The sequence below is a fragment of the Oncorhynchus mykiss genome, chromosome 10 (genome assembly GCF_013265735.2).
Source record: "Oncorhynchus mykiss isolate Arlee chromosome 10, USDA_OmykA_1.1, whole genome shotgun sequence".
Classification (NCBI taxonomy): domain Eukaryota; kingdom Metazoa; phylum Chordata; class Actinopteri; order Salmoniformes; family Salmonidae; genus Oncorhynchus; species Oncorhynchus mykiss.
Genome location: NC_048574.1, coordinates 2,271,473 through 2,293,529, shown reverse-complemented (window position 1 = coordinate 2,293,529; position 22,057 = coordinate 2,271,473). Strand labels below are relative to the sequence as shown.

General features: G+C 41.5%; 1 protein-coding gene across 2 annotated transcripts in view; it reads right to left on the bottom strand.

Moving 5' to 3' along the window:
- Nucleotides 1-714: 714 nt before the first annotated feature.
- Nucleotides 715-22,057, bottom strand: part of fgl1b (fibrinogen like 1B) — a 39,667-nt gene continuing 18,324 nt past the window's right edge. The window contains exons 7-10 of one of the 2 annotated variants that reach the window (XM_036989482.1): nt 12,453-12,541; nt 10,005-10,130; nt 4,910-4,974; nt 715-1,225 (exon numbers count right to left, since the gene is read on the bottom strand). In XM_036989482.1, the coding sequence (XP_036845377.1) occupies nt 1,039-1,225; nt 4,910-4,974; nt 10,005-10,130; nt 12,453-12,541 (467 nt within the window). In that variant the 3' untranslated portion in view covers nt 715-1,038. The remainder of the gene's footprint in view (nt 1,226-4,909; nt 4,975-10,004; nt 10,131-12,452; nt 12,542-22,057) is intronic. The other variant, XM_036989483.1, reaches the window with a different exon arrangement.

Sequence of the window (22,057 nt, the reverse complement as noted above, 5' to 3'; positions counted from 1 at the left end):
TACTGCTCATGTAAACATCAGGGACACGTGTTAGTTTATACTGCTCATATAAACATCAGGGACACGTGTTAGTTTATACTGCTCATATAAACATCAGGGACACGTGTTAGTTTATACTGCTCATGTAAACATCAGGGACACATGTTAGTTTATACTGCTCATGTAAACATCAGGGACACGTGTTAGTTTATACTGCTCATGTAAACATCAGGGACACGTGTTAGTTTATACTGCTCATGTAAACATCAGGGACACGTGTTAGTTTATACTGCTCATGTAAACATCAGGGACACGTGTTAGTTTATACTGCTCATGTAAACATCAGGGACACGTGTTAGTTTATACTGCTCATGTAAACATCAGGGACACGTGTTAGTTTATACTGCTCATGTAAACATCAGGGACACGTGTTAGTTTATACTGCTCATGTAAACATCAGGGACACGTGTTAGTTTATACTGCTCATGTAAACATCAGGGACACGTGTTAGTTTATACTGCTCATGTAAACATCAGGGACACGTGTTAGTTTATACTGCTCATGTAAACATCAGGGACACGTGTTAGTTTATACTGCTCATGTAAACATCAGGGACACGTGTTAGTTTATACTGCTCATGTAAACATCAGGGACACGTGTTAGTTTATACTGCTCATGTAAACATCAGGGACACGTGTTAGTTTATACTGCTCATGTAAACATCAGGGACACGTGTTAGTTTATACTGCTCATTTATTATTATTGCATAATTGCATTTAGTTCAAAACATATATGTCTGAACTACATCATTCCCCTGCTGTGACCTTAATGTGTCAACGATACTATGAAACTGGGAAGACAAAGCCTCATTAACGTTTTATATATTTACAAAGAATTTGACAAAAGAATGGAAAATAACAAATAATAAATGAAAATTTATTTTTTAAATAATGTTTTTTTAAAGCCTCTAATACTTTCTACTGCAGGTGATTCGGTGGTTGACTGGCTCCATGTGTTGAGGCCTAGTGCTGGCTGAAGCCTCAGTATTTCCTGGACCCTCTACCCATCTGGCCCTGCTCCGCTGCCTGCCAGGCTGTCCAGGGAGAGCAGGGGCCGAATTTTGATGGTGGTGTGTCGGAGGGAGTACCACAGGCCTCTCCAGGTGCCCCACACCACACCGTTGTCATAGAGACCCTTGTAGACTCCGCCGCGGTAGAACTTCCCATTCAGGTTGGCTGCATGACACCTGGAGAGACAGGTGAACACACAACAAATATACTGAGTTCTGAGTACAGGGCGAGAGAAATACATTACAGTGTTAGAGCTTATCAAGTGCAGCCAAGAGATAGTAAGCAATACGGATAAAGAGAGAGTGACAGACAGGAAGACATGACAGCTGGATAGGGAGGAGGAAAGGGACACAACATGTACAGAGTTGGAGCACTAGGTTTGCCCAGCGCTGCCAGGAGGGAGGTCTGATTGGATACACAGAGGAGGACATAGACATTTATAATGTTACACTCTGTTAAGCCCAGCCAAGAGAAAGAGATGGACACAGAGCCATATGCTCCTCCCTTTCCGTATGTTCCATAGTGCTAGTCTTCTCCCTTTCTGTATGTTCCATAGTGCTAGGCTCCTCCCTTTCTGTACGTTCCATAGTGCTAGAATCCTCCCTTTCTGAATGTTCCATAGTGCTAGGCTCCTCCCTTTCCGTATGTTCCATAGTGCTAGGCTCCTCCCTTTCCTTATGTCCCATAGTGCTAGGCTCCTCCCTTTCCTTATGTTCCATAGTGCTAGGCTCCTCCCTTTCTGTATGTTCCATAGTGCTCCTCCCTTTCCTTATGTTCCATAGTGCTCCTCCCTTTCTTATGTTCCATAGTGCTCCTCCCTTTCTTATGTTCCATAGTGCTAGGCTCCTCCCTTTCCTTATGTTCCATAGTGCTAGGCTCCTCCCTTTCCTTATGTTCCATAGTGCTAGGCTCCTCCCTTTCCTTATGTTCAATAGTGCTACGCTCCTCCCTTTCCTTATGTTCAATAGTGCTAGGCTCCTCCCTTTCCTTATGTTCCATAGTGCTAGGCTCCTCCCTTTCCTTATGTTCCATAGTGCTAGGCTCCTCCCTTTCCTTATGTTCCATAGTGCTAGGCTCCTCCCTTTCCGTATGTTCCATAGTGCTAGGCTCCTCCCTTTCCTTATGTTCCATAGTGTTAGGCTCCTCCCTTTCCTTGTGTTCAATAGTGCTAGGCTCCTCCCTTTCCTTATGTTCTATAGTGCTAGGCTCCTCCCTTTCCTTATGTTCCATAGTGCTAGGCTCCTCCCTTTCCGTAGGTTCCACGTCCATTTGCACAGGAATGGTGCAACCGTGCTGATCACATCTATACTGTATAAGTATGATTTCCCTATGATGCTCAGAGGCTGAGCTAAACCGTTCTGAAGTCAATTTTGACCTGCAATTTGACTTTGACCTTTGACTTATAACTATTACAAACAAACTACTTCCTGCACAGGAATGGAGAGACCATGCCGATCACAGAGATATAAGTATAATTTCCCTACGGCACTCAGAGGCTGAGAAACACTGAGCTGAGGTAGAGTTAAAACTGACTTAAGACAAATTATGATTTACTAAGTCTGATCGCCGACGATCTGATGGATTTATGACTATTTATATGGAGCAAATATTTCCCACTGGGCATACCACGTCATTTCAACGTGGAAATGTGGGTAATATTTGGTTGAGGCGTTGATCAATGAGATTCCAGCCTTTATTCACCCACACAGACAGCCAGAAGGTTGTTGAATGTGTTATCACTATGCTTTCAACCATCTAAAAGCAAAACAGAAGTCTTAAGTTAAAGAATAGGAATAAATCAAATGAAACTGCATTTAAAGTTGGATTTGATTTAGTTCTATTCTTTATCTTCGATGTTTGGTTGAAATGGAGACGTGAATACAACATATCAGTTATTAATTTGTAGACAAACTGGAATTAAAACCAGTCAGTGGTACAGATGGAACTATCCAATCAGAACTAAGTCAGTGGTACAGATGGAACTATCCAATCAGAACTAAGTCAGTGGTGCAGATGGAACTATCCAATCAGAACTAACTCAGTGGTATAGATGGAACTATCCAATCAGAACGAAGTCAGTGGAACAGGTGGAACTATCCAATCAGAACTAAGTCAGTGGTACAGATGGAACTATCCAATCAGAACTAAGTCAGTGGTACAAATTGAACTATCCAATCAGAACTAAGTCAGTGGTACAGATGGAACTATCCAATCACAACTAAGTCAGTGGTACAGATGGAACTATCCAATCAGAACTAAGTCAGTGGTACAGATGGAACTATCCAATCAGAACTAACTCAGTGGTACAGATGGAACTATCCAATCAGAACTAAGTCAGTAGTACAGATGGAATTATCCAATCAGAACTAAGTCAGTGGTACAGATGGAACTATCCAATCACAACTAAGTCAGTGGTACAGATGGAACTATCCAATCAGAAGATACATCTCCTTCAAATGGTGATATTTGGTTGCGTTGACAACCAAACACAATTATAGAATCAGTTTGTCTATACACATTAATAATTTCATGTCTCTATCTCAACTAAAATCAAAAGTACTGAATCAAATGAAACTTTAAATGCACTTGTTAATATTACAGATAGATTGTTGGTTCTATCAATGTAATTGCCACACTGTATAACTGTAATGTTTGACAAAAGTCTTGAACCTTTCCATTCTCATACGTTCTACAGATTATACATTAAAGATTCATATTTTTTCTAAAAGTATTATTATATAATTGACTGATTGACTATGACTTTCCAGATCACCCAGTAGTGTTATCTGCAGTGTTAGCTCCAGGTAAATGTTACAAATCTTCAGCCATTCCTGAACATCGATCCAAAAACTAGCTACATAAGGACAGTACCAAAACAAATGATCTAATGATTCTGTCTCTTCACGACAAAATAGGCAGAGATGGAAAGGTTGTATCCCCCAAATAGAGAAGTTTGTATAATCATTTAAATTAGAAAACTAAGTTTTGAATCCGGGGTTGTTTTGCGTACCAGTTCGTAAATCATGTGCCATGGAATCGGTACATCGAAAATCTCTTCCCAACTATATGCAATCTATATGGCACAGCTGTGAATTTATTTGTCCTTAAATGAAACCGGTATACTTTTTTATTTATCACAATTTTCTTTAATTTTAACCAATTACAGTCTTTAATGCCGTCAGACAAGTTCCTTACTTTTTCCTCCTTCCACTTGCCTCTTCCGTTTCTGTGGTAATGCTGCAATTAGTTTTTTGTAATTTTGGGTAGAGCAGACATTTCCATATGTTTAAGTTAGCTGTTTGTGTGACATAACTCCACCAGTCACATTTATGATATATTTGACAAAAATTATTTTTGAAATTTTTGAGATTGAGTTTACTTAGAACATATTGACCATTAACTTGAAGATTCCATTTTAAATCTACCAGAGCTTCAAACCCTAGACCTATATATATTGTCCATTTTAAATCTACCAGAGCTTCAAACCCTAGACCTATATATATTGTCCATTTTAAATCTACCAGAGCTTCAAACCCTAGACGTATATATATTGTCAATTTTTAGTTGAAATCTGGGTTGAATTGAAACAATAGCTGATGATGACTGCAAACCCAATATAGTCTAATTAGATGATGTTCAGTGACTTCAGAAAGTATTCAGACCCCTTGACTTTTTCCAACATTGTTGTGTTACAACTTTTGAAATGGATTAAATAGAGATGTTGTGTCACTGATCGTCTCACAACACCCCATAATGTCAAAGTGGAATTAATGTGTGTTTTTAGAAACGTTTACTAATTATTTACAAATGAAAAAGCTGAAATGTGAGAAGCGAGAGGCTACATTAGTCTCCTCACCCACCTGTTGTACCACCAGCCTCCTCTGTTCTCCTGGGCACAGCTACCCTGTAGGTAGCGGTCATGGTCCTATAGGAATCATCAGGATGACACATGTTTACATTCTGCTTTTCACTACCAAATTGTAGTGCATTTCACTGTGCTCAATACACTGAGTGTCTTCACTGTGCTCAATACACTGAGTGTCTTCACTGTGCTCAATACACTGAGTGTCTTCACTGTGCTCAATACACTGAGTGTCTTCACAGTGCTCAATACACTGAGTGTCTTCACTGTGCTCAATACACTGAGTGTCTTCACTGTGCTCAATACACTATGAGCGTCGTCACTGTGCTCAATACACTGAGTGTCTTCACTGTGCTCAATACACTGAGTGTCTTCACTGTGCTCAATACACAATGAGTGTCTTCACTGTGCTCAATACACTGAGTGTCTTCACTGTGCTCAATACACTGAGTGTCTTCACTGTGCTCAATACACTGAGTGTCTTCACTGTGCTCAATACACTATGAGTGTCTTCACTGTGCTCAATACACTGAGTGTCTTCACTGTGCTCAATACACTATGAGCGTCGTCACTGTGCTCAATACACAATGAGTGTCTTCACTGTGCTCAATACACTGAGTGTCTTCACTGTGCTCAATATACTATGAGTGTCTTCACTGTGCTCAATACACTGAGTGTCTTCACTGTGCTCAATACACTGAGTGTCTTCACTGTGCTCAATACACTGAGTGTCTTCACTGTGCTCAATACACAATGAGTGTCTTCACTGTGCTCAATACACTGAGTGTCTTCACTGTGCTCAATACACTATGAGTGTCTTCACTGTGCTCAATACACTGAGTGTTTTCACTGTGCTCAATACACTGAGTGTCTTCACTGTGCTCAATACACTATGAGTCTTCACTGTGCTCAATACACTGAGTGTCTTCACTGTGCTTAATACACTATGAGCGTCGTCACTGTGCCCAATACACAATGAGTGTCTTCACTGTGCTCAATACACTATGATTGTCTTCACTGTGCTCAATACACTATGAGTGTCTTCACTGTGCTCAATACACTATGAGTGTCTTCATTGTGCTCAATACACTATGAGTATCTTCACTGTGCTCAATACACTGAGTGTCTTCACTGTGCTCAATACACTGAGTGTCTTCACTGTGCTCAATACACTGAGTGTCTTCACTGTGCTCAATACACAATGAGTGTCTTCACTGTGCTCAATACACTGAGTGTCTTCACTGTGCTCAATACACTATGAGTGTCTTCACTGTGCTCAATACACTGAGTGTTTTCACTGTGCTCAATACACTGAGTGTCTTCACTGTGCTCAATACACTATGAGTCTTCACTGTGCTCAATACACTGAGTGTCTTCACTGTGCTTAATACACTATGAGCGTCGTCACTGTGCCCAATACACAATGAGTGTCTTCACTGTGCTCAATACACTATGATTGTCTTCACTGTGCTCAATACACTATGAGTGTCTTCACTGTGCTCAATACACTATGAGTGTCTTCATTGTGCTCAATACACTATGAGTATCTTCACTGTGCTCAATACACTGAGTGTCTTCACTGTGCTCAATATACTGAGTGTCTTCACTGTGCTCAATACACTATGAGTGTCTTCACTGTGCTCAATGCACTATGAGTGTCTTCACCCTGCTCAATACACTGTGTCTTCACTGTGCTCAATACACTATGAGTGTCTTCACTGTGCTCAATGCACTATGAGTGTCTTCACCCTGCTCAATACACTGTGTCTTCACTGTGCTCAATACACTATGAGTGTCTTCACTGTGCTCAATACACTGAGTGTCTTCACTGTGCTCAATACACTGAGTGTCTTCACTGTGCTCAATACACTATGAGTGTTTTCACTGTGCTCAATACACTATGAGTGTCTTCACTGTGCTCAATACACTGAGTGCCTTCACTCTGCTCAATACACTGAGTGTCTTCACTGTGCTCAATACACTATGAGTGTCGTCACTGTGCTCAATACACTATGAGTGTCTTCACTGTGCTCAATACACTATGAGTGTCTTCACTGTGCTCAATGCACTATGAGTGTCTTCACTGTGCTCAATGCACTATGAGTGTCTTCACCCTGCTCAATTCACTGAGTGTCTTCACTGTGCTCAATACACTGAGTGTCTTCACTGTGCTCAATACACTATGAGTGTCTTCACTGTGCTCAATACACAATGAGTGTCTTCACTGTGCTCAATACACTGAGTGTCTTCACTGTGCTCAATACACTGAGTGTCTTCACTGTGCTCAATACACTGAGTGTCTTCACTGTGCTCAATACACTATGAGTGTCTTCACTGTGCTCAATACACTGAGTGTCTTCACTGTGCTCAATACACTATGAGCGTCGTCACTGTGCTCAATACACAATGAGTGTCTTCACTGTGCTCAATACACTGAGTGTCTTCACTGTGCTCAATATACTATGAGTGTCTTCACTGTGCTCAATACACTGAGTGTCTTCACTGTGCTCAATACACTGAGTGTCTTCACTGTGCTCAATACACTGAGTGTCTTCACTGTGCTCAATACACAATGAGTGTCTTCACTGTGCTCAATACACTGAGTGTCTTCACTGTGCTCAATACACTATGAGTGTCTTCACTGTGCTCAATACACTGAGTGTTTTCACTGTGCTCAATACACTGAGTGTCTTCACTGTGCTCAATACACTATGAGTCTTCACTGTGCTCAATACACTGAGTGTCTTCACTGTGCTTAATACACTATGAGCGTCGTCACTGTGCCCAATACACAATGAGTGTCTTCACTGTGCTCAATACACTATGATTGTCTTCACTGTGCTCAATACACTATGAGTGTCTTCACTGTGCTCAATACACTATGAGTGTCTTCATTGTGCTCAATACACTATGAGTATCTTCACTGTGCTCAATACACTGAGTGTCTTCACTGTGCTCAATACACTGAGTGTCTTCACTGTGCTCAATACACTGAGTGTCTTCACTGTGCTCAATACACAATGAGTGTCTTCACTGTGCTCAATACACTGAGTGTCTTCACTGTGCTCAATACACTATGAGTGTCTTCACTGTGCTCAATACACTGAGTGTTTTCACTGTGCTCAATACACTGAGTGTCTTCACTGTGCTCAATACACTATGAGTCTTCACTGTGCTCAATACACTGAGTGTCTTCACTGTGCTTAATACACTATGAGCGTCGTCACTGTGCCCAATACACAATGAGTGTCTTCACTGTGCTCAATACACTATGATTGTCTTCACTGTGCTCAATACACTATGAGTGTCTTCACTGTGCTCAATACACTATGAGTGTCTTCATTGTGCTCAATACACTATGAGTATCTTCACTGTGCTCAATACACTGAGTGTCTTCACTGTGCTCAATATACTGAGTGTCTTCACTGTGCTCAATACACTATGAGTGTCTTCACTGTGCTCAATGCACTATGAGTGTCTTCACCCTGCTCAATACACTGTGTCTTCACTGTGCTCAATACACTATGAGTGTCTTCACTGTGCTCAATGCACTATGAGTGTCTTCACCCTGCTCAATACACTGTGTCTTCACTGTGCTCAATACACTATGAGTGTCTTCACTGTGCTCAATACACTGAGTGTCTTCACTGTGCTCAATACACTGAGTGTCTTCACTGTGCTCAATACACTATGAGTGTTTTCACTGTGCTCAATACACTATGAGTGTCTTCACTGTGCTCAATACACTGAGTGCCTTCACTCTGCTCAATACACTGAGTGTCTTCACTGTGCTCAATACACTATGAGTGTCGTCACTGTGCTCAATACACTATGAGTGTCTTCACTGTGCTCAATACACTATGAGTGTCTTCACTGTGCTCAATGCACTATGAGTGTCTTCACTGTGCTCAATGCACTATGAGTGTCTTCACCCTGCTCAATTCACTGAGTGTCTTCACTGTGCTCAATACACTGAGTGTCTTCACTGTGCTCAATACACTATGAGTGTCTTCACTGTGCTCAATACACTATGAGTGTTTTCACTGTGCTCAATACACTATGAGTGTCTTCACTGTGCTCAATACACTATGAGTGTCTGCACTGTGCTCAATACACTGAGTGTTTTCACTGTGCTTAATACACTGAGTGTCTTCACTGTGCTCAATACACTATGAATGTTTTCACTGTGCTCAATACACTTGAGTGTCTTCACTGTGCTCAATACACTGAGTGTCTTCACTGTGCTCAATACACTATGAGTGTCTTCACTGTGCTCAATACACTATGAGTGTCGTCACTGTACTCAATACACTATGAGTGTCGTCACTGTACTCAATTCACTGTGAGTGTTTTCACCCTGCTCATTACACTGAGTGTTTTAATGATTTATTGATTCGATAGCTGTGACTAACCTGGTAATGATATATTGATTATGTAGTTGTGACTAACCTGGTAATGATGTGTTGATTATGTAGTTGTGACTAACCTGGGAATGATTTATTAGGTAGATGTGACTAACTTTGTAATGATGTATTGATTATGTAGCTGTGACTAACCTGGTAATGATTTATTGATTAGATAGCTGTGACTAACCTGGTAATGATTAATTGATTAGATAGCTGTGACTTACCTGGTAATGATGTATTGATTATGTAGCTGTGACTAACCTGGGAATGATTGATTAGGTAGCTGTGACTAACCTGGGAATGATGTATTAGATAGCTGGACTAACCTGGGAACTATTTATTGATTGATTAGATGTGACTAACCTGGGAATGATTGATTGATTAGTTAGCTGCGACTAACCTGGGAATTATTTATTAGATAGCTGTGACTTTCCTGGGAATGATTGGTTGATTGATGTGACTAATCTGGGAATGATTTATTAGATAGCTGTGACTTTCCTGGGAATGATTGGTTGATTGATTGGGTAGATGTGACTAATCTGGGAATGATTGATTAGATAGCTGTGACTAACCTGGGAATGATTGGTTGATTGATTGGGTAGATGTGACTAACCTGGGAATGATTGATTAGATAGCTGTGACTAACCTGGGAATGATTGGTTGATTGATTGGGTAGATGTGTCTAACCTGGTCTCTGGTGCTGAACTGCATCCCACTGAGAGAGGAAGACCACTGCTCCACCATCCCCCTTCCTCCTGATAAAGCATCTCCTCCACGACCGCTATGCACACCGTACCATAGACGATAGCTATCCTGGGGAGGAGGGGAGGAGAGGGAGAGGGAGAGAGAGGGGAGGAAAGGGAAGGGAGGTACAGGGGGTAGATAGTTAAGGTTAGAGTACAGTAGTACCATGTAGGCTATGCCAACTGAAGGGAACTAACAGTCAATTGGCAGTTGAATATTTGTTATTAGACCTACTGACGGTCGATACTGATAGTGACTGATATTGAACACGATAGTTAAAGGAAATAGAGAATGTCGCGGTAGCCTATAAATTAAGACATTTCTGCAAGTGAAAAGGCAGTATAATTTAAATTATGCATAATGGCCCATGCATTTCCTATACTTTACTGTGTGAAAGCTAACGTGCTAATGTGCTAACGTGTTTCAATATGCTGCCATACTGTATGACTGGTTTCACGTCTCCAGCGATTTGAACTTCAAAGAGATCAGAACATTAGTATAATCTACAGGAAGTAGAGGCTTTTCAGAAAATATTCACACACCTTGACTTTTCCCACATTTTGTTGTGTTACAGCCTGATATTAAAATAGCTTGAATTTAGATGTTCTTTCGTCACTGGCCGACACACAGTACCCCATAATGTCAAAGTGGAAATTTGTACAAATGAATTAAAAGTAAAAGTGTCAGACAGATCTGTCTTTTAAATACGTTCTGTCCACCTGACAGAGTAGCCCCTGTGACTACTAAAGATAATGAAATTAATTCAATCAGAAGTACACAGACTGTTACCAGCCATCACACAGACTGTTACCAGCCATCACACAGACTGTTACCAGCCATCCCAAAGTCTGTTACCAGCCATCCCACAGCCTGTTACCAGCCATCCCAAAGTCTGTTACCAGCCATCACACAGCCTGTTTCCAGCCATCCCAAAGTCTGTTACTAGCCATCCCAAAGTCTGTTACCAGCCATCACACAGCCTGTTACCAGCCATCCCAAAGTCTGTTACCAGCCATCACACAGCCTGTTACCAGCCATCCCAAAGTCTGTTACCAGCCATCACACAGCCTGTTACCAGCCATCCCAAAGTCTGTTACCAGCCATCACACAGCCTGTTTCCAGCCATCGCAAAGTCTGTTACCAGCCATCACACAGCCTGTTACCAGCCATCCCAAAGTCTGTTACCAGCCATCACACAGCCTGTTACCAGCCATCCCAAAGTCTGTTACCAGCCATCACACAGACTGTTTCCAGCCATCGCAAAGTCTGTTACCAGCCATCACACAGCCTGTTACCAGCCATCCCAAAGTCTGTTACCAGCCATCACACAGCCTGTTACCAGCCATCCCAAAGTCTGTTACCAGCCATCCCACAGCCTGTTTACCAGCCATCGCACAGCCTTTTAACCAGCCATCCCACAGCCTGTTTACCAGCCATCCCACAGCCTGTTACCAGCCATCACACAGACTGTTACCAGCCATCCCAAAGTCTGTTACCAGCCATCACACAGCCTGTTACCAGCCATCCCACAGCCTGTTACCAGCCATCACACAGACTGTTACCAGCCATCCCAAAGTCTGTTACCAGCCATCCCACAGCCTGTTTACCAGCCATCGCACAGCCTTTTAACCAGCCATCCCACAGCCTGTTTACCAGCCATCACACAGCCTGTTTACCAGCCATCCCACAGCCTGTTTACCAGCCATCACACAGACTGTTACCAGCCATTCCAAAGTCTGTTACAAACCACCCCACAGCCTGTTTACCAGCCAACCCAAAGTCTGTTACAAACCACCCCACAGCCTGTTTACCAGCCATCCCAAAGTCTGTTACAAACCATCCCACAGCCTGTTTACCAGCCATCCCAAAGTCTGTTACAAACCACCCCACAGCCTGTTTACCAGTCATCCCAAAGTCTGTTACAAACCACCCCACAGCCTGTTACCAGCCATCCCAAAGTCTGTTACCAGAGATCCCATAGACTGTTACTAGCCAGTGTCTTACCTTCTCATCCCCCAGACTATACACAGTGTTCTGAGTGTCTTACCTTCTCCTCCCCCAGACTATACACAGTGTTCTGAGTGTCTTACCTTCTCATCCCCCAGACTATACACAGTGTTCTGAGTGTCTTACCTTCTCATCCCCCAGGCTATACACAGTGTTCTGAGTGTCTTACCTTCTCATCCCCCAGACTATACACAGTGTTCTGAGTGTCTTACCTTCTCCTCCCCCAGACTATACACAGTGTTCTGAGTGTCTTACCTTCTCCTCCCCCAGACTATACACAGTGTTCTGAGTGTCTTACCTTCTCATCCCCCAGTCTATACACAGTGTTCTGAGTGTCTTACCTTCTCCTCCCCCAGACTATACACAGTGTTCAGAGTGTCTTACCTTCTCATCTGTGATCCTGAAGTTCTGGTAGTAGGTATGAGTCTTGGCTCCGCTCCAGTCCATCAGATCTATCTTCACCAGGTTCTCACCTCAAACCCACACATACATACATATTACACACACACACACACACATATCACACACACATACACATACATACATATTACACACACACATTATTACACACACATATTACACACACAAACATTATTACACACACACACACACACACACACATATTACACACACACATTATTACACACACACACACACACACACATTATTACACACACACACATATTTTTACACAGACACACACACACACACACACACACACACTATTACACACACAGTTATTACACACACACACGTTATTACACACACACACTATTACACACACACACACTATTACACACACACACACACACAATTATTACACACACACACACACACTATTACACACACAGTTATTACACACACACACGTTATTACACACACACACTATTACACACACACACACTATTACACACACACACTATTACATTACATACATAAATATTACACACACACATTATTACACACACATATTACACACACAAACATTATTACACACACACACACACACACATATTATTACACACACACACACAAACACATATTACACACACACACATATTTTTACACAGACACACACACACACACACACACACACACACACACACACACACACACACACACACTATTACACACACAGTTATTACACACACACACATTATTACACACACACATTATTACACACACACACTATTACACACACACACACTATTACACACACACACACACACACAATTATTACACACACACACATGATTGCACACACACATAGACGTTATTACACACACACACACACACACACACACACACTGTTACACACACACAGTGGTTCCTCCTTTAAAAGTTGCGCCATACTGCACCTTTAGTGCTGCTGCAGCATTCTGTGGCACGTTTTTTAATTGTCGGCCATTTTTACCATTAATGCTGGTTAGTGCTAGTTTGACCACCAGAGGGCATCTTTGAGAAGCATTTGATAGTCTCCCATATTGGCATTACCAGAGAATATAAAACCTGTTTTGAAATAACATAGTATATGGGACTGATTTTAAGAAACTTGGCTTAATTAATTTTATTAATATTATGGTGTTTTTATTCCTGAGAAAAACGAAATCCTCAGGGTTTCCGTCAGGGTGGAATGGAAATTATGGAGCTGTACAACGTGATGTTTCGGGGGTAGGCTACAGCAGAAGAGGATTGGAGGATTCTAAATGGTTTGCCTTCATTAGACAACTTTGTTCCAATATTTTTGTAAATCAGTGATATTTATTCCCATAGTAATTCATTATGGATCCATAACTAAATCAACATCTACATTTTGAAAGAGTATTTATATCATTATTTTATTAACGAAGCATAAAGATACTGATGAGGAAATACAGTACTGTACAGTACATACTTTTACATTTGGATAATAAAGTATTTTAAAGATATAAGCCACCTACATTTGTTTATTAGACTACTGTGCAATCTGACAAGTAAACATAGCCTACAATACATATTGTAGTAAACATGGGAAAATGCATAATTCCTTACATAAGGGAGAGCATGCGGGGACACAGGAGACCGGGCTTCAATTTCCAGATGGGGGGGGGGGGGGGGGTAGGCTGTCCTTGTAAATAAGAGTTTGTTCTTAACTGACTTGCCTAGTTAAATAAAGGTTACACTAAGAACATAACATTTTACACCCTACGTTTCCAATTCTAGTCTAACCAATACCCAAACGGAGATTCAGTCAAAATAAATATCTCATTGATTTATCACTACCAGTCCCCATTAATGTATCACTACCAGTCCCCATTGATTTATCACTACCAGTCCCCATTGATTTATCACTACCAGTCCCCATTGATTTATCACTACCAGTCCCCATTGATTTATCACTACCAGTCCCCATTGATATATCACTACCAGTCCCCATTGATTTATCACTACCAGTCTCCATTGATTTATCACTACCAGTCCCCATTGATTTATCACTACCAGTCCCCATTGATTTATCACTACCAGTCCCCATTGATTTATCACTACCAGTCCCCATTGATTTATCACTACCAGTCCCCATTGATTTATCACTACCAGTCCCCATTGATTTATCACTACCAGTCCCCATTGATTTATCACTACCAGTCTCCATTGATTTATCACTACCAGTCTCCATTGATTTATCACTACCAGTCCCCATTGATATATCACTACCAGTCTCCATTGATTTATCACTACCAGTCCTCATTGATTTATCACTACCAGTCCCCATTGATATATCACTACCAGTCCCCATTGATATATCACTACCAGTCCACATGCTTGTCTCAGAGCAGTGTGAAACGGTGCTAAAATAGTTGTAGTCTATTGCTTCAAATCCTTTTGCTTCTAACTTCAATATGATCTTTAAATAAATAAGACCTACCCCACTTTTAACAGCACATTACTCACCACTAGTGAGTCTCATGTCGCCTACGGTAGGCCTACAGTATATCTAAAAAAATAAATTCAATGATGTGACTCTCCGCCAATAATTTCATTTAGAGGATTGGAGGATTCTATCTAAATTAATGTCTAAGGGGCATTTTATATAATTCTAAATTAATTCATCATAATAATCGCTTTGTTTAAAAAAGTAACAATATTTTTGAGTTTTCCTTTTCATTTAACCTGAAGTGATTGAGAAAAAGGCAATTCTTGAACATGGGGTGAGACATTCTCACAAATGTGTAAATAAAGCCGCCAATAACTACATTTAGAGGGTTGGAGGATTCTAAATGAATATCTATTTAGAGGGTTGGAGGATTCTAAATGAATATCTATTTAGAGGGTTGGAGGATTCTAAATGAATATCTATTTAGAGGGTTGGAGGATTCTAAATGAATATCTATTTAGAGGGTTGGAGGATTCTAAATGAATATCTATTTAGAGGGTTGGAGGATTCTAAATGAATATCTATTTAGAGGGTTGGAGGATTCTAAATGAATATCTATTTAGAGGGTTGGAGGATTCTAAATTAATATCTATTTAGAGGGTTGGAGGTATCTAAATGAATATCTATTTAGAGGGTTGGAGGATTCTAAATGAATATCTATTTAGAGGGTTGGAGGATTCTAAATGAATATCTATTTAGAGGGTTGGAGGATTCTAAATGAATATCTATTTAGAGGGTTGGAGGATTCTAAATTAATATCTATTTAGAGGGTTGGAGGATTCTAAATGAATATCTATTTAGAGGGTTGGAGGTATCTAAATGAATATCTATTTAGAGGGTTGGAGGATTCTAAACTAATATCTCTGAATGTTTATAATATATGTCTATAATGAATATCTAAGGGACATTTTCTGTTAGGATCTGTGACAATATCTGAGAATAATAATAATAAAACAAATTTAAACGAACAATATTTTTGAGATTTCGTTTTCATTTAATCTAGAATGAGCGAAAAAGCAATTGTTGAACATGGGGTGAGACATTCTCACAAATTTGTAAATAAAGGCCAGTTTGTTATTTAGAATGATTTATTCCTGGATAAACCTAACTTGATTATTTAGCATACATCACATATTTATATTCAGTCAACACATATATCTAAAGAATATCATGGAATATAACTGAACATTTTGGTTTCTCCATGCTTGTCTCAGAGCAGCGTGAAACAGTGCTGAAATAGAGGGCGGGAAGGCTATATATAACGATGTTTTGGAGAATATTTCATTTTTAAAGAAACGACAGTGAGCGATTGTAATATGAATAAAGGCCAAAATAATATTTATAAAGGACAAATTATAGCCCTGCTAATAGCCATGATGGCGAGTTCAAACAAGCGCAGTTAATACAGGTAATGAGTGGAGAACATTAGGGATTCTTAAAAAAAACTAACAGGTCTGTGAGAGCCGGAATTCTTACTGGTTGGTAGGTGATTAAATACTTACAGTGGGGAGAACAAGTATTTGTCACACTGCCTATTTTGCAGGTTTTCCTACTTACAAAGCATGTAGAGGTCTGTAATTTTGATCATAGGTACACTTCAACTGTGAGAGACGGAATCTAAAACAAAAATCCCGAAAATCACATTTTATGATTTTTAAGTAATTAATTTGCATTTTATTGCATGACATAAGTATTTGATACATCAGAAAAGCAGAAGTTAATATTTGGTACAGAAACCTTTGTTTGCAATTACAGAGGTCAAATGTTTCCTGTAGTTCTTGACCAGGTTTTCACACACTGCAGCAGGGATTTTGGCCCACTCCTCCATACAGACCTTCTCCAGATCCTTCAGGTTTCGGGGCTGGGCAATACAGACTTTCAGCTCCCTCCAAAGATTTTCTATTGGGTTCAAGTCTGAAGACTGGCTAGGCCACTCCAGGACCTTGAGATGCATCTTACGGAGCCACTCCCTGGCTGTGTGTTTCGGGTTGTTGTCATGCTGGAAGACACAGCCAAAACCCATCTTCAATGCTCTTACTGAGGGAAGCAGATTGTTGGCCAAGGTCACGCGATATATGGCCCCATCCATCCTCCCCTCAATACGGTGCAGTCGTCCTTTCCCCTTTGCAGAAAAGCATCCCCAAAGAATGATGTTTCCACCTCCATGCTTCACGGTTGGGATGGTGTTCTTGGGTTGTACTCATCCTTCTTCTTCCTCCAAACACGGCGAGTGGAGTTTAGACAAAAAGCTATATTTTTGTCTCATCAGACCACATGACCTTCTCCCATTCCTCTTCTGGATCATCCAGATGGTCATTGGCAAACTTCAGACGGGCCTGGACATGCGCTGGCTTGAGCAGGGGGACCTTGCGTGCGCTGCAGGATTTTAGTCCATGACGGCGTAGTGTGTTACTAATGGTTTTCTTTGAGGCTGTGGTCCCAGCTCTTTTCAGGTCATTGACCAGGTCCTGACCTGTAGTTCTGGGCTGATCCCTCACCTTCCTCATGATCATTCATGCCCCACGAGGTGAGATCTTACATGGAGCCCCAGACCGAGGTTGATTGACCGTCATCTTGAACTTCTTCAATTTTCTAATAATTGCGCCAACAGTTGTTGCCTTCTCACCGAGCTGCTTGCCTATTGTCCTGTAGCCCATCCCAGCCTTGTGCAGGTCTACAATTTAACCCTGATGTCCTTACACAGCTCTCTGGTCTTGGCCATTGTGGAGAGGTTGGAGTCTGTTTGATTGAGTGTGTGGACAGGTGTCTTTTATACAGGTAACGAGTTCTGACAGGCGCAGTTAATACAGGTAATGAGTGGAGAACAGGAGGGCTTCTTAAAAAAAACCAGCAGGTCGTGAGAGCCAGAATTCTTACTGGTTGGTAGGTGATCGAATACTTATGTCATGCAATAAAATGCAAATTAATTTCTTAAAAATCATACAATGTGATTTTTGGGATTTTTGATTCCGTCTCTCACAGTTGAAGTGTACCTATGCTACAAATTACAGACCTCTACATGCTTTGTAAGTAGGAAAACCTGCAAAATTGGCAGTGTATCAAATACTTGTTCTCCCCACTGTGTATATATATATATATATATATATATATATATATATATACACACACACACACCTGCTACAGTATATATCTATTTTTTTTCCAGAACATTAACCATGTGTAGATAGATGTGGAAAGATGGATACAAATGATTTGTTGCATGTTTTGGAGGTGGGGGGGGGGTTCACACCTAGCTCAAGTTGGGGAGGGGGGTTCACACCTAGCTCAAGTTGGGGGGGGGGGGTCACACCTAGCTCAGCTATTAGACAATTCTTTAGTAAAGGTTGAATAGTCTATTGTTTAACTAATAGCCCTTCCTGCTACGCTGGTGAAAAACTAATAGTAATTCTTTCTCCCCTGTCCACATGTTAAAGATTCCAATAGATAAAGTGTTTTTTGCCACATTCAGTCCCAACCACAATTAATACATTTTGGCACAGCATGCTGGATGGGCTAGAATGTTGAGGGTTCTAAACCTGCTCCCTGCTTGTTTAATTACATTATTATGCCGGTCTGTGAGCAAATAGCCTGGATTGTTACTCTCATCTCATTCCTCGCCCTCTTCCACATGTCATTCTCCACCTGAGTGGCTCGCTTGTGGGAGTGTTGGCAGGATATGGCAGCACCTTCGGTTGTGAGTCAAGAATTCAGTATAGCAAGTTTGTATGAAGGTCTAGTTTTTCACAGGCAAATTGTAATATGCTCTAAACTGCTCTGGTGACAAATATACTTAGCTACCCTGTATTCAATCGTCTACATGGCTGGGAGAACCTCCTCAGATTAATGCAGATGAAGGGAGTTAGATATGCATAGGAAGTGTAGCTTACTGTTTTTTATTCTGTATATATGAATGATTAATCAGCCTTTACTTAAATCATGTTTCTAGTCTATTGCATAGTTACAATGTGAAGTCATTGATGTCCCAGGAGCAGGAGTGGTAAACACTGTTGAAGTGTATAATTGTAATACATACATGCAGACACAGCATCATTCAGAGAAGAGTTTGATACACCTGGTATTGGATATGACTGGAAAACGACTTGCTAATAGCGATTTTTGTAACAAAAAAATATGCACAATCGTTTGTCTCTACATTAACTAACATATTCCTCTCAATTTTACATTTTTTTGAATGATTCATTATGACGGGGCGGCAGCGTAGCCTAGTGGTTAGAGCGTAGGGGTGGCAGCGTAGCCTAGTGGTTAGAGTGTAGGGGCGGCAGCGTAGCCTAGTGGTTAGAGCGTAGGGGTGGCAGCGTAGCCTAGTGGTTAGAGTGTAGGGGCGGCAGCGTAGCCTAGTGGTTAGAGTGTAGGGACGGCAGGGTAGCCTAGTGGTTAGAGTGTAGGGACGGCAGGGTAGCCTAGTGGTTAGAGTGTAGGGACGGCAGGGTACCCTAGTGGTTAGAGCGTTAGACTAGTAACCAAAAGGTTGCAAGCTCAAATCCCCGAGCTGACAAGGTACAAATCTGTCGTTCTGCCCCTGAACAGGCAGTTAACCCACTGTTCCCAGGCCGTCATTGAAAATAATAATTTGTTCTTAACTGACTTGTCTAGTTAAATAAAAAATATAAAACGTTAGAATTACTTACATTTGCTTCCACCGTAATGTTTTTGTCAGACATCTTTGCTGACGAAAATCACCAGCGACGATGTCAAATTCGTCATTGGAGTCACTTGTGGTGAAACACCAAAGGGATCTCCTCTGTGTCCCTTTTCCTCCTCTCTCCCCACCCGTTTTTGAGCCTCCAGAAACATCTGAACTACCTGACTGGACACAATCACCTGAGTATGCCACCAGCTCACCTCCTAACTCAACCTCCTGGTACCAAGAAACTCCTGCTCCACCCCTCAACGACACCTCTGAGGAATGGGAAAAACTGTTAGAATCATTGTTGCTAGAGTAATAGGCTCTGTCATAAACAGAGGCACATATATGCACTGTAAGAAAAGTATTTCCTGTTGTAAGATGTGCCATCACCCTCTCTGCTACCGGAAAGGGTGACTCGATATGCTTCAGGAAAGAGCGACTCGAGATCATTGGTTGGTCTGAGGAAATGGGACGAGCAGCGGATCCGGTGCAGAGAAACAAAAGGTGTATAAAGAGAAATTGCCATTTCCTTGGCGCTGACTTCTTGAATTCTGAATTCATTTAGACAACCATTTGCCTTTGGGTAATTGCCACCCGACTCAAATGACTTAAATATTCTAACTTGCTGGAACTTGGGCCGTTTAGCTATTGAACAGTTGTTCTAGTCGCCATCTGACCCGTTGCTTGGTTTATCTTGATGCAATAATATCTTAACCGATTGAGCTCAACATTCCGGCCGGGACTTATAGCCACTGACACTGCGGTAGCTCAGCGGAGAATCTTTCGTCCCTCCAGACTAACTTGAATCTCGAAATTTAGTTGAACCACTCAAATTATCTATAGATTCTAACTTGCTGGAACTCAGGTCCGTGCCTATTGAACAGTTGCTCTTGTCGTCATTTGACTTGCGCCCGGCTTATCTTGATGCAACAATATCTTAACTGATTGAGCTCAACACTCCGGCCAAGGCTTATTGCCACAGACACTGCGGTAGACCAACGGTGAACCACTCGCCTAGGAACCAGGAGATTATCATAGACTGATCCTGCCGGCAGTTGACCCGGAGCCTGTTTTGTCTTGTTGCCACCGAGCACAATACTACAGCCCGGTCGAGTGCCGCAGCCAGCCTCGGATATATCCTCTGGGGCGAGAAGGGTCTCTCCAGACTAACTTGAATCTCGGAATTTAAGTGAACCACCGATCTCTCATAGGAGGAATCGATACCGAAACTGAATTCTCAGAACTCTGACCGATTGAAACTCTGCTCCTGATCTCGTGGGTCTTCCTGTGAAAGGTATTACTAACTATTATACAACTATTAAAAGGTAATTAATTTAAACTATTACAATTTATTAGAGATAAGTGTCATCATTGTACCAGGCATTTATAGAGCATTAAGGCATTTGCATGTTTTTGATTAACGCTGTGTGTGACCAAGTAACAAATTGTGTATTTTGAAGTGTGTGTTTGATTGTAAAAGACAAAAAACAGAGTGTTTCCAAAAATAAACGGTAGTCTTGCTTTGTCGCGAGTACACGCCCTCCCAAGACAGTTAACGGCACGGGAGATAACAACTTTGACACTCCCCTCTACCCGGGACACTGGAAACGGAGACCAATACTCTGTGATTGAGCGAGTTACCATTAAAAGACAAAGAGGAAGGTGTGTCCAGTAGTGATTCATTAATTGTCTTATCGATCTATCTAAGTTTTATTTTCCAAGCGATACATAGCCGACGGGCAGAGTAGTGAGACTAAGTTGACTAAAGGTCTTCACACTTTAAACTAGATACATCACAGAGGGGAAACACTCAACCACAGGGAAATCTTATAGAGACTGGTAGGACTAGTGCTTAATAACAACTCAGGGGTCAATTAGTGGTGAAACAAAGAGTCTAGAGGATAAACGTGGGGTTCACACATCCCAGCTAGAGCTAGACCGTTGAGAGTGACAAGGCAAAAGACCTCTCTACGCGGACAACGCTTCGATACAGAGAGAGAGGCAGGGCTACGCGAGCGGTCCTGGTTATACCGAGATAACCTGAAGTATCTATAGTGCCCTGTCCAATCCAGGGAACGGGACGCTAACCACCAATAGCACCCCGCTGCCGGCCAAGGGGCGGGGCTGAAGGTTTCGTATCGCGACACACTCTATATGAGTCTGCACAACTCTGCCAGGACCTAGGATCAAGAGAGACACTCAAGTGTTTTAGTACTATATCTCTTGACACAATGATGAAAATAATCATGGCCTCTAAACCTTCAAGCTGCATACTGGACCCTATTCCAACTAAACTACTGAAAGAGCTGCTTCCTGTGCTTGGCCCTACTATGTTGAACATAATAAACGGCTCTCTATCCACCGGATGTGTACCAAACTCATTAAAAGTGGCAGTAATAAAGCCTCTCTTGAAAAAGCCAAACCTTG